General features: G+C 39.4%; 1 protein-coding gene across 1 annotated transcript in view; it reads left to right on the forward strand.

Moving 5' to 3' along the window:
- Window positions 1-14,360, forward strand: part of LOC311441098 (putative cation-transporting ATPase 13A4) — a 39,916-nt gene that overhangs the window by 7,243 nt on the left and 18,313 nt on the right. Inside the window, exons 2-13 of the mRNA XM_084528754.1 lie at window positions 710-883; window positions 3,302-3,439; window positions 5,248-5,318; window positions 5,410-5,490; window positions 6,353-6,422; window positions 7,215-7,349; window positions 7,774-7,846; window positions 8,509-8,640; window positions 9,886-10,056; window positions 10,503-10,660; window positions 13,671-13,859; window positions 14,135-14,196. Of these exons, the coding sequence (XP_084384880.1) occupies window positions 710-883; window positions 3,302-3,439; window positions 5,248-5,318; window positions 5,410-5,490; window positions 6,353-6,422; window positions 7,215-7,349; window positions 7,774-7,846; window positions 8,509-8,640; window positions 9,886-10,056; window positions 10,503-10,660; window positions 13,671-13,859; window positions 14,135-14,196 (1,454 nt within the window). The remainder of the gene's footprint in view (window positions 1-709; window positions 884-3,301; window positions 3,440-5,247; window positions 5,319-5,409; window positions 5,491-6,352; window positions 6,423-7,214; window positions 7,350-7,773; window positions 7,847-8,508; window positions 8,641-9,885; window positions 10,057-10,502; window positions 10,661-13,670; window positions 13,860-14,134; window positions 14,197-14,360) is intronic.

Here is a 14,360-nt window from a genome sequence, read left to right on the forward strand (position 1 = left end):
AGCTCTTAAACTGTATTGCTGACAGTCATCCCTTTGAAGTTTTGGGCAGGTCACCTTGCTTCACTGTAGCAATTTCCCCAGCTTTAAAAATGGAATAATAATACCTACTCATACAGCTAGAGTAAGTAGATTCCTTTTGCCTTCCGAACATGTCAAGCATTGCACAAGTGTTCATTAGCTGTTCTTACTAACAGTTACTATTATTTTGGGATGTTAGGACAGTGGCACATTGGAAAGGTCCAAAATCCCCACACTGGAGAGATATCATGGAAGCCTACAAGTGCTGTGTTAGTGCCAAGTTGCACAAAGTAGCTTCAGCTAGTCTCACCCAAGGGCCTTAAAAAAGCTGACCAAGCAAGTCTGGCTTCATGTCTCAGGGCCTAAAGGATAGGGCCTTTATGTTTTCATATCATTCCAACTCATTCTTACTGTTTCATACACAGTTTCACAACTACATAAAACTGTATTAGAGGTTTGGTCAGTCTACAGCAGTACACATTTTGTGCAAGTGTATGAAAACTTCTGTGGAGTACGCAAAATTATTTTCTAATCATGGACCATAAAGAATGTAAGTTCTGTGACTTTTTTTTTTCACAGTGCCATACTGAACAGTATCTATGGGAGAGCAATTGATGATGGGAAATTGTAGTATTCCAGGTATTTTTTTAAGACAAATAGCAATATTTTTTTCCTTGTCTTTGCTGTACAGGAGATTTTTGGCTACAAAACCCAAGGCTGCCGCAAGGCCTTGTGCATTGCTGGATACATCTTGTCCTGTGGGGCTCTGCTGCTCCTGTTCTACTGGAAGCCAGAATGGGATGTGTGGGCAAACTGCATCCCCTGCAGCTTGCAAGAAGCGGACATTGTATTGCTTAGAACAACAGTAGGTGCCTACTATAATCTTTAAATTAATTCCTAGTATGTAGTTAATTGGAAGGTGAGTTAATTGGAAAGAATCCAGGTAGCTGAAATCTCTCATGTTGTCTATGTCTTGCAGTAATATATTTGGCAGCACTGAGCTGCAGAACTCTCTGTAGTATTTTACAAATTCAGTGTAAGATGATAACTGGATTTTTGACTGTATTATTTGCTGTCAGCCCTTCCTCCTCCCTTCTACCACCCTTATCTTTTCTACCTTGTAAATCTTTTCTCCAGATTCTAAAGCATCTCTTTGCTTGACTGTGTCCAGGAGGTCTTTCTTCTACCCTCATTTGGTCATCCTAGTGAAGCTGTCCCTCTCTGCTAGAATTTAGACAATGGACCAAACCAAAGATTTGTGTAGCTCTGTCCCCAGCAGTGTCCCAGTGTCCAACAGTGCATGATGAGGGATCAGTATAAGGAAGAGGGCAAGCACAGACTGCTTGCTTTTCATGTCTGTATGCCTCTGGTTTCCATCAGTCCTTTCATGTGTCCAATAAGGCTGTAGTCCTGCAGATAATGCTTTCAGGTCTGTTATGTTTTGCTAGTTGTTCTTCTATCCATTGAAAACTGTGCTGAAGCTCTGCCACATACCCAAACCCTGATTTCATTTCATGGAAGCTACTGCAAAACTGAAAGAAGCAAACTGAAACTTGATTCTGAATCCCAGCTGAGCCCGAACACCCCAGGAGCTTGGCAGTGTTAGTTTTCTTCAACAAGTTTGATTTTTTCTGCTTCAGAGACTCCTGAACAATGGCATGTGCAATCGCAAAATGGAACGTGCTACCATTGTATTTGAGCTACCTTCTTAAAGGAGCACAACAGTAAGCAGTTAGAATCTTGAGTTTTGAAAATCACAGATCTGCCTGTTGCATATTTTATATGGAAACAATCTGCAACCTAATAGGAAGCATATTAGGTTTAATCTCCCTTTTTAATCTTCAATTCAGTTTGCATTTTTAATTACCTACTCTCGTGTGTCATTTTAAATGGATTTGCCATGCCAAGCACTTTTCGCATAAATGAGTTTTAAAATGATCCTTCATGTAATTAAACACGAATTGAATCATATTGTACATTCTTTTTATCAGTAAGCTCTCCGAAAATATGCTCTGGGCATTTGGCAATTGCAGATTTCCTTCTTGGGTCCTTTGCATGAAAATGACAGTTTCCCCCCCCCCTTCCTTCTGGTTACATTAGTTCTTAAATGTGATGGCTACTGCTAATGAGAATAGAAGTAACCCTGTCAGCTTGATCCTTGGAGTTCTCTTTTGCCTCACATAAGACCTTCATTCATAATTTATCATCATCTCTGCAATGGCAATGTAAGAGCCTATTAACTCACTTTTGTTATTGAAGTTTGACTCACTTTAGTTTAAATAATGAGCACCTGTGTTATTCATTGCTTCCCATCTCAATCTGCATCCCAATGTCTACTAATTCTGAAATCTAAATTAAACATGAATATCAGAAAATAAATGTTATTCTACTCATAATATGTGTTTAAGAAAAGAAGTTCAGAAATAATTAAGATATATAAAAATTCTTAAAGGTCTTCTTTTGAACCCTTAAATTATTCAAAAGTACTCATAATTTTATATTTCTGCTGTCATTTCTAAGTAAAGTGTAATAACTCTGCTTTCAGAACCTGGCCAGCTGAGGTAATCAGCTTTTTCCATCTGCCAAAATTCTCACGTACTGAGTATGACATATAAGTCAGTCCCATAGCTGGCTTTAATGCATGTGGTTCAGTGTTTCCATCTGAGACTTAACATGATGGTACTTATTACAGTAGTTGTGCTAATCTCTAAGACTGCACTAACAATACTAGTTATCAGGCAGTTCCAAAGTTGAATTTATTAAAAAAAAAAAAAAAAGCAAGATTATGACCTCAACGTGGCAAAAGCTTGTTTAAGTTTACTCTAAGAGAGTCATGACTTCTACCACATTTACTCCAATGAAGTGTTAACACATGAATGATGGTGAAAAGGTGTTATACCGAACATCCATCTTGCAGTACAGAGCTATATACTTTTTGACCTTCCCTTTATGGTCTGATCACACAATCTCAGATTGTTCTATACTGTTTGCTTGTTTATTGATCATGACCCAGGTGTTCACATTCCACCCTTATCAACCAAGCACTGGACCTGCGCTGAGTGAATTACTTTGCAGTACTCACATTTAGATAGGACTGTGGTTCTGCTCCCCTTCTGCTGATTTATCTATCAATCACAGGTGCTGGGAGGTTGCTGTTGGCAAGTTCCTTGAAAAAGCTGAGCAGTGTTCTAGAAAGCCTACAGTAATCATTCACTTTAAACTGATGGTGACTTTGGTCTGATTTTGAGGGGAATTGTGACACTTCTCTTTTATATTCATTTAGGATGAATTTCAGATTTATTCACGTAAGAGTGTGACATGGATCTCTGTGTCTGCAGTTATCAAAAGTAAATTGGATTATCCAGGCATTGCTGAAGAAGACTCAATCTTCAATGAAGCCTTAATGAAGCCAAGTTTACAAGTAAGTCAATTACTGCCTGCAGCATCTGGGAGATGACAGCAAATCTCAGCAAGGCTTTATGGAGTAAAAGTGAGCTGTGAAACATATCCAGCTAAGAGACTTGCAGCTTGATAACATAGTGAGCTGTGAAAAGACAAGCTTGGAGAACTGTATTCACCTCTGTAAAAATCCTCTCTTACTACAAAGGGGGATATGCAAAAGAGAGGTGACCTACATTATAAATAGGAGACACTCAAAACACTGGAGTTGGCCATGAAGAATCAGAGTTTCATATCAAACACTCACTCTTGGCATGGAAATCAAAGAACTTAGGGGTGCCTGTGTGTCTGCAGGGAAACTGAGGAACTCAACATCACAGCTCCAACAGCAACATGAAAGCAGGGATGAATGCAGCTAAGGGGAAATAGAACAGAAAAGTGCCTTGGCAAAACTCTATCGTTGTCTCCAGAAATGTTTTACCAAGAAGTCTCTGAAGCATGTTTTTCTTTCTTGCCTTTGTATGCATCAATTTGTGCTTTAAAGTATGTTTGTTGAAGTCATCTCTTAAACTGCCAACCATTCCTGCAAAAAAATATCTTGGTCTCTGCCAGTTCCATAGCTTAGAGATCCCAGTGAGGCACTGGGGAGAAGGCAGATGATTAATTGATCCAAGCAAATCAGAAGGTCCCTCATGAGTTGAGTAAATGCAATTATCCCTATTTTAGAACAAATACCGGACAGTGCAGTTATATGTCTTGCTTAGCATCAAATGTTAAATTGGTGTAAGCAATGGGAATGCAATGGTACGTTTGCTAATATCTGCCTCTTGATTATAGACACTAAATCACTCCACTGGATAACCCATAAAAGAGCTATATATTGTTAGCATTTATTTTTGTATCTACAGCAATTTTCAGGAGATATTTTCATTATAAACCCAACTTCAGCTAAGCAAAGCTCTTGCTGGTTTTGCTGTTTTGTGTGTCTGTATCTTAATGTACATACGAAAGTTTAGTGCCAGCTAGTTTAATCAACTGGCACAGTATGAAAGTGAAGACTGATTTGTAACATTCTTCAGAGGATTGAATTAGTAACAAAAAAGCTCAATATAGCCCTTAAATAATAGGCCCTTTGAGCAACAGTAGTATCAGTCAAAACATCTAGGTAGAAAAGAACGGATTTCAAGAAGCAAAGAGCAGTTTAATCCTTCACTAGCAATTCAAAAGCTCCTACTTATATGTTAGTTATAAAACCTTTTTGCCTTTTAAGCTGCCTAATACCACCAAGTATTGTGTAGGGCCTGAGAGCTATCCAAGGAGCTACTTCTGCAGCACATTGAGTCCCTCATTTCCCAGTCCAGTTTTTAGCATTGCAAATATTGCAGCTCCTTTGCTCCTAAGTACAGACCTCTTGTTAGGTTAATGACTGTGGTTATAGCTCCATTTTGAATCAGGGTATAAGCTGAGTGTAGATTTCATTGGTCTATAATAGTGCTTATTGCACTGGGTAGGCAGAGTCCCCTAGAGCTGCTTTCTTTATTACTTGTGTGTATAGGTGTATAGCACTGCCTTCTTCCAGCTGATGTGAAACACCTTTATCTCTAACAGGCTTCATTATTATTACACAGGACAGGACAGACTCATTTTGCAAGTCATAAATGACAGCATGCATTCCTCACAGATAACTGCTCTGCAAGTGCTTAGCATTAGCAGTGATTCAGGAGCTATCCTGGAATGGCCTTTCTTGTCTCTTGGCATATCTGTGAGCAGGCCTGGGAATATTTGTGTTTGCTGAGTTTCAACTATTGTTGTCCTTGCTTTATTTTGCAGGTGAAAAGTATCCAAGTGCAAAAAATCCGCTATGTTTGGAATATCTATGCAAAACAGTTCCAGAAAGTTGGGTGAGTTCCATGCACTGGTTACATGAGTCTCTGAGAAAGTCAAGCTTCTTCGGAATAACACCCTAAGGAAAACATTCCATTTATATTTTAGAGCCCTAGAAGACCACCACACTTGTTCAGCTATACATGCCAAATTTGGTTCTGGTCTCACCTGCAATGAACAGAATATCAGGTACATATTTTAAAGCACTCTGAATGCATATGGATTTCAAAAAGATTTAAATTTACTGCTGCTAGTGCACTTTTCTCGAGCTTTATGTATACACATTAATAAGCACATAATTTTAGATGAAATGACCATACGTGCAAAAGATGAATGAAAAGTGCTAGAGAATGTTGTGTATTCCTTGTCAAAGTTTTTAAAATACTGTTCTCCATCAAGAAATATCTATGTCTTGTAATTAACTCTGAGCAGTTCTTGATCGCAACAGGAGAAAGCCTCCATGAGACAGTGGAGATTAGTTGTGTGTGTGCTTTTTCAGTGGGACTCCATGTAATTATATTGAATGTATAAATTATTTAATTCGGTCATTGAATTTATTCTAACAAGCTACTGTATCATTATAAAATGTACTGATTGGGTACCCCTGAAACTGCTAAATACAGAAATGATATTTTGTTGATTAAATACTGAAAATACAGCTCCTGAGATTAGCTCACGTTGAAGCTTTCATTCAAGTCATGCTATGATTAACTTTATGCAGAATTTTTTGTTTTCAGATCATTTCTTTTTAGGTGCAGGATTCTTTATTTTGTGGTGCTTCAAAGGCGTTTTTGCATGTTAGAAACATTTGCCTAATGGCTGTGTTATACCTCTTGTCTTTTTGAGTAGATTTCACGGATGCGGTAATCTTTTTTGACATAAACACTGTAAGGAGTATTAATTTTTTTTATCTTTTTTCTTGGAAAAATATCCTCACAGACTTTACATTAGGATTGATACAAGCTCTTTGGACTATTGAAAGTTGCAGCTTCTTGAGCAAGCTATATCGTCACTGTTTTATCTGTAAGTCATGTATCTTTATCCCATGCAGGAGAGCGATATGTGGGCCAAACAGTATTGATGTTCCAGTGATCCCTATTTGGAAACTACTCATCAAAGAGGTTCAACATTTCTGTTGCTTTTATTCTTAAGGCTACTTGGGGAGACAGAGTATGCATATAGAATAAGATGGATCCTATGTCTGAATTAGCTTCCTAGCAGTCACCCATCAAGCACACTATTTTTTCATATCCTGTTCATAAAATCACGATTAATTCATTTCTTCTCCATTATTCCAAATGCTCCATCCCCATGCCTGTGTCCTAGGAGCTCATTCTGTTGGCCTTGCAAGGGTCAGTGAATGTTTACAAGCTGTGCTGAAAATCAAACCTTCCAGGCAAAGGCTGTCTCTTAATCAGCAGAGATGAAGTGAACAGCACTTGCTGGCACATGCCTACAGCTGCAGAGAGATCCAATGAGCTCATGACTCTGGGCATAGCATTGCGTAAAGCACCAATATTCCTTTCTAGACTGCAGCTATTTATACGTGTGCCCTAAGCAAGGTGGAAGTGGTGCTCATGGTATGTGAGCTCCATGCTTGCTTCACAACCTGATCTCCTCTCACCTCTGTTACATTTCTTGTAAAGAGCAGAGCAAAGCAAGGACTAGGTTGAGCCATTCATTTCTCAAATAGCATCCTTATTAGTCCAGATTATTTGGCCCTTTCTTTCAGTGGAGATGGGCCAGAGTGATTAGACGGAAGCCACTGCTAACAAAATCAGAAAGAGGGTGGGGAGACTCAATACTTACCTCAATAGCTTTTATTCTAGCCCACCTCCAGCAGAATGCTTTCTGGGTATACTGGAGTCATTTAAATGTGGCTAACTCTTGAGTAATGCTCCCTCTCCAAACAGGTCTTGAATCCATTTTACGTGTTCCAGCTGTTCAGTGTGTGTCTGTGGTTTGCGGAAGATTACATGGAATATGCCACTGCCATCATAATCATGTCTCTCCTCTCAATTTCTTTGACTGTATACGAACTTAGACAGGTAGGTGAGACATCTCACCTTTCTCCACAAGGAAGTCTTATTTCTAATGTCTGGGAAAGCCCAATATGTTACAACATGCATATGTACTGTGCCCTGAGAGTTACTCAGAGGTTTAGTCTCGTGACATTATGTAGTAGCAGGTGCAGTGGCCTCGCCTCCTAGTCATAATAATCTTTGTGTGGTACTTTACCCACATCCTGCCTTCCCCATTCCAGTGCTTTGCTTTGTAACCTTTTGTTACACCTTTTCCATAATTAGGGTGGGGAGTTTCTTTCTCTGTATGATTGTACAGTTCTTGGCAGGGACAGACCCCAGTTTATGAGGGCTCTCATAACCACAAATAACAGAAGGGAATAATTGCTAGTGGATGAATTGCATCATGTAAGATGTAACACTTTTTTTTATGTTCTCCTTTAATTTATAGCAATCAGTTAAACTGCACAGACTGGTTGAGTCTCATAACAACATCATGGTCACTGTCTGCAGAAATAAGGAAGGTAACTCCTGCACACTTCTTTCTTCAATGTGTTTCATTTCTGTAGCAATGTATATCAAAATCGAGAATATGTAGTATCAAATTCCTTCCAGAGCAGTTTCCTCTATTGTCTCTCAACCTTTTTAACTAGCTTCTGCAGATTGGTTTAGTTTGACCTAGAAGTATGTTGTGGCACATCAATCATATTTATAATTGCGTGAGCACAGCCTTAGCAAAAAATTATCAGGAAAATGATGCCATTTTTCTTAAAGCTGTGCTGACAAAGCCAACCACATAACCACTTAGTGGTTATGAGTCCACCTAATTGCTGTATACAAAGTCTGTTCATTGTCATGGTATTTGGAGAACAATCCAGAAGGAGGGAGTCAAAGTAAAAATGTCAAAGTAAGAAATGTAGATCCAAGCTTCTTTAGTTAGGTCAGGACATTGGAATAGCAGCTATGATTTGGGGTATGGGGAGATAAAAATAAGTTCTGCAGTTTGAACTGGTGCCTAGACTTTTCTTAATATGGAATGTTGTATTCTCAGGTCATTCTTGCTGTACATTGTTTATCAGCCATTATAAAGAAGTAATAATATGTTCAACTGGTAGCTCCTTGTACTTTTCTTTGTAACACAGAGAAACGTGCAAAGCACAAAGTTTCCTTTACATGTCATCCGCAGGTTTCCAAGAGCTGGAATCACACCATCTTGTTCCTGGAGACCTTCTGGTTCTGAAAGAGGGCAAAGCCCTTTTGCCTTGTGATGCCATCCTGATCAGTGGGCAGTGCATAGTAAATGAAAGCATGCTGACAGGTACAGCTTGTCCCTCCCAGGCTTACCATTAAAACATCATCATGGCCCTGTGGTTTCAGGCAGTGGCACAGGACATACAGCATTATCATTATCACGTATCATCCTTATTATGAGATAGTCCATAGCTATCCTAGAAGGACATTCTTTGGAATGTTTGCTATGAAAAAGACTATACAATAGTTATTCCCAGCAACAATAGATTCCCATCTTCTCTAACTAGACAAGATGGACTTTGGGAAGAGCTGCTCATCCTTTTCTTCCCTTCTGGGGTACAATATTTAGGAAGCAATACTTAAACTAGAAAGAAAGGAAGGGCAGACAGTGAAGGAGAATGAACAGGACAAGAAAAGAAACAGTAGATATGGAAAAAAAGCTGTTCCCACACAGGCACCCAGTCCATTCAGACTGTAGGGATTTCTCTGAATGTTTCATCCTGACTGCTGAAATGTCTCCAACCAGCTGGAGTATCTGTCTCAATCTGCATACACTTAACTCACATTCATATGATAGCAGTGGAGACTATACCAGGTGGGAGAGTTCACGGGAAAAAAAGATTTTTGGTGCAGGAGTTGTTCATAGTCCTGTTTCTTGTCTTTAAATTTGGTCCCAGTCTGAATCAAACCAAAATCAACAGTTCTGAAATTTCAATATAAATGAGAAATTCCAGAACCCTCTTTTGTTTAGAAAGCCCAAGATACCAGATATTCAATAAAAGTATTACTGCTTCTTCCCCTGAGTGCATCTGCTCTGACATAAATAGGATATTTGTCAGCTGTCAAGCAGAGAGCTAAAGGCTCTCATTTTTCTTAGAAATGGGAAATAGCTAATGTCACGTTAAATTGGCATGAGGGAATAATGTAGTGGCTTGTACCTGGAGGTCAAACTAGGTGAACAACTTGTGGCCATCAACTGGAGTCATGCAACACCAGTTAAGGTCTCTGTTCAAGTTTCTGTATCTACAGCCAGGGCTCCAAGTCCTTGGGCTGTTTTAATTTCTCGGACTTAAAAGAAGTTATTGTACTGATGCAAAGGAGAGATTTTCTCTGGCAGGATCTGTTCTTTGCTTGCTAGGCTGCAAATTCCTATTCACTCTGAAGATGTGTCGATATAAAACTAACATTTCTCTAAACTGGTTTCTCTAGTAAATATGTTTGCTGTCTATCTAGATACTTTACTGACTTCAAAGTCAGCAGGCTAATTTTAAGGTGTACTGCATTTTTCCTTATCTGAGATAATCTTCCCTAGGAGAAAGTATTCCTGTAACAAAGACCCGCTTACCCCAAGCTGATAACTTGAAGCCCTGGAGAATGCACTGTGCAGAGGACTACAAAAAACATGTCCTCTTCTGTGGAACAGAGGTCATACAGACCAAGGGAGATGACAGAGGAGTAGCGAAAGCTGTGGTGCTGCGGACTGGTCAGTCAACACTTCAGTTTGCTTTTCCTTTAATGCTTTTTCTTAACACAACAGAGTCTGACTTGAAGTTCTCTGGCGCACCTTAAGTTAAAGGAGGTAACCCAAATTCACAACAGTCAGGTGGGGAACTGATACCCTAGGCTGGACTAAGCTATTATGCATTGTTTCAGTTTGCTTGGCATAACTTTTACAAAAATCATTAGCATTGTGGTTACAAAGAATAATCTTGCTTTGCTTCTGAGATGTTGAAAAAATCCTCCTGCTTGTGACAATTTTTTTCTATACTCTGCAGAGTAGTTCATATACAGTAAAATGAAGGATCTGGGCCTTCTTTCTCAGTTACATATATTTTGAGTTATTTCAAAATCCTACATTTATTCTTAGTGAACTTTTGGAAATTCACTAATTTTTGGAAATTCACTAATGATTTTTGTTTTTCTTTGCAGGTTTCAATACAGCCAAAGGAGATCTGGTGAGGTCTATTCTCTACCCTAAACCCATGAACTTCAAGCTGTACAGAGATGCCCTTCGGTTCCTGATGTGCCTCATAGCATTTGCAGCCATTGGAATGATCTACACAGTGTGTGTATTTGCACTTAATGGGGTGAGTTACTAAATGCAGGAGAAGTACTCACAGCCAGCTTAAAGAGACTTGAACTTGAGTGGCTTCATATACATTTATATATAAAAGCGTGATTCTTTCCACTTTAGTATATGAGGCAACTGTCTTTGTGACACCACAAGCTCTTAGATATTAATTCTAAGGTGCCAAAACCTACCGTGTCTCAGTTTTCATTTCCTCTGAGTTCTTAGCAAGGTGTGAGCATTGCGTGTCTTATAAATCAGTAACCTTTTGAATAGTGTCTACCTCTTTATTTGTGTATTGTCTACCCTGTGCTCGCTAATACATAGAGCAAACACATATGATCGGCAGAATGCTTCCTAGATCTCTGAAAATGGGAGATCTCAAGAGCTTAGCACTTTGCAATTATCTTTTAGAGAGTTCTTGTGGCACTTTTTGTACATTCTTAGAAAAATCTTCAGTCAGTCATAGGTTCAGACACAGACTAGCATGCCATTGTGAAAAGGCAACTTTCCTAAAACTTCAGTTCAGATAAAAGACCCATATATCCCTATCCACCGTCTCTGACACTAACTGGTATTAGATGCTTGTGGAAAGAAGTTATAAAGAACCAAGTACAGAACAGTTCTTCCTTGGTATAGTTTTCTGGCTTCTTGAACAGAAAGGTTTAAGAATTCAGTAAGCCATCGATTGTGTCTAGATCGTCTAGCTTTAATAGCTACTGAAAATCCCCCAGAGTCTAGTTTAATAGATTTTTAAATTAATTTATGCCTTGGCCTTGACAACACCTGTGGCAGTGATTCCCACAGTTTCATTATGTACTGTGTAAAGATGTTTTTAAACCTACTTTCTGGTAAATCACTGAAGGCACTGTAGATTGTTGTTTTTAAGAAGCAGTAAATAGCTGCTTTCTATTTGATGTTTCCGTACTGTTCATGACTTACAGATCCTTGTCCACCCCTTCAGCCTCTTTTCTTCCACATTATAAAGCCCTGAACAGTACAGGTATAAAAATACATCCCCAAAATTTACTGATGTTATAAAGAGCTCCCTATTTCCTTCTGCACTTTTTTTTTCATATCTTCGTTTAGTCATTTGTATAGTGGGCAAACCTTCACTTAGTAATCACTAAGCTTAATATCCTTGAGAGCTTTTGGGAAATAACTTTTGAAATCTAAGTGTCTTGTATCAATTGAATCACTCACCCACATCACAACTTATTTTCACAGAGTTCTCTAGGAGGTTTATGGGGCATGAATTCCCTCTGTGAAGACTGTGTTAGCTCTTCTCTAATATGCTATATTCATTGGGGTCTATTCATTCTATATGGTAATTTTAATCAAGTTTTTCAGTGTAGAACTAAGAGTTGCTGTGTCAGGAAGCAGCAAGGGCCAGCTGTTCCCTAGGGGAAGGCAATCTAGGAGCCAAGGGTGACCAGAGCACAGGCAGTGCTGTCACCAAACAGGGCACAGTCACACAGCATCTGAACATGGTGGGGGGAGCTGGGTGATAGTTAAGTGCCTATCAGCAGCCCCAGACAAGGTGAAATGGTAAATAATCCAGACAGACTATTCAGAAGCAGGAGAAGATAGGGCAAGACAAGACTGCAGCACCCATTTAAAAGTGGCCATCCAGGAGACAGTGCTAGCAGCAGGTACACCCACAATGTAGCTGAGACATGGACTCCCATATAGGTCGCTAAATCTCTGGAGACTGCCTGACACTTTTAAAAATAGTTCACTTATTCTCATGTCATGTGTCAAGGTCAGTCTAAGAAATAGTCGTGCGCTGTAAACAATAGTTGAGCAATTTTGAAAACCTAATTGTTTTAGAGCTTTTAAAAAAAATTCCCAGAAATCATTTCATACATTGATAATTATCTGCCAATGGAAAGCCAAAGCGCTGAGTGGCAAGGTTGATTCTGCAGAAATTGAATTCCCCTTGGGATGTCAAAGAAAGTGTGCTTAAGAACATAGCTTAGTGTCTGCTCTGAAGCTTTTACTTTTTTTTAGACCCTCTTCCCATTTTGTAGTATGTAAAATACATGCTGATGTTATCACAGTAGCTGAAACTCTCTTGTCAGACTGGTGTAAGATTCAGTCACGATACACTACATTCTTTCTCTTCTGTGACTGTGTTTATCTGAAGGTGATAAGTGCTTCATTCTTACATAAAATAGATACAGAATAGTACCAAACTGGAGCTTTCTGTGGTCTGAAGCAGTATCAATGAAGGGAGAATGAGAACATGATAAAAATTCAGCACATCAAAAGCAGCATGGTTTATGGTCAAAACTCCAAGCTCAGAAGCAGTAATAATAAAACTCTAGTGATGGTTTTCAGATCCATCTGAACTGCAAATTGGGTTTAGTCTGCAGTGTCTCTGTCCTGGGACCCCAATTTGAAATGCATTTGATCCTTTAGTAGTTAGTGATACTGACCGCCAAGAATAACAGTGCCAACATTCAGTGCACTGGCAATCAGTTTAAGACCAATTTCTTATGCTTTCAGTTTAGAGATTACTTTTTAAAATGTAATTTTTACTTCCACGTCTCTTCCTGCACATAAAAGCAATTTCCTTTGTGCCACCCTTTTTACCACTGTCCCATATCTCACCGTCATGCTAGTATGGAGCCCAGAGCTATGTCTGTAGGTGGCTGGATGAATGACCATAAAAATGGCAGTTTCTTGTGTGCTGCCCAATGGTGAGCTGGGCTTGACTGAAGGTGATGCAATAGCATATCTGGCACATTTGAACTCATGTGCTTTACAGGAGACTGTGAACTTTGGCAGGTTTGTTGACATGGGGAGTGAGGGAGGGTCTGGAGGCTGCTCTGTAGCATTAAGCGCTTTGGTTAAATCAAAACAATTCGTTTCAGAGGGAGATGAATATGTAATGTACCATGGGCAGAAAACACCAGAGCATGATTCACCTGTAGTGCAGGGGAGGAGAGATGAGAGCTATACTCAGACAATCCAAGCAGCACTCCTTGCTATCTTCTTGCTGATAATTGTCTTTGATTTTATGTCAGGAGGAGGCTGGAGAAGTAGTGAAGAAAGCTTTGGATGTTATCACTATTGCTGTCCCCCCAGCCCTGCCGGCTGCCTTGACCACAGGGATCATTTATACACAGAGGAGGCTAAAGGAAAAGGGCATCTTCTGCATCAGCCCACAGAGGATTAACATGTGTGGACAGCTGAACCTCATCTGCTTTGACAAAGTAACTTCTATGAGTTGGTTACTCTTGTGTTAGCAATGGGAGCAATGCTAGCTGTGGGAGGGTATGGGTTTTGGTCAAGCATTTTTCATATTGTTGTCTGAACAGACATTGTTGTGCATTGTTGTTTTTCTTGGAATCTAGGAACTGGCTGGTAGCACTTTTGCTCTGCACCGTGCTGGCATTTCTGAACAGTAACTTTTAAAAATATGTCTTGCTTTCTATTCCTCTTGGAGATCTCATGTGTGAATTTTATTTAAATGTACATTTTAACTTAGACCGGCACCTTAACAGAAGATGGCCTGGATCTCTGGGGCTTGCTGCCCTCTGAAAGAAATTGGTAAGGCTCTTTGACAACCAATGGAAGTTAAATTTGGTAGAGTAGTGACCAGATTCTCCTCTTGGATATATGAACAAATCTAAAAGACGGTTAATGTCAAACAACAGTTAGAAGTTCCCCATGTTTAAACTACCAATATTATTTCTGTAGCCTTTGGAAAATTA

This window comes from Aythya ferina, assembly GCF_964211825.1.
Source record: "Aythya ferina genome assembly, chromosome: 9".
Classification (NCBI taxonomy): domain Eukaryota; kingdom Metazoa; phylum Chordata; class Aves; order Anseriformes; family Anatidae; genus Aythya; species Aythya ferina.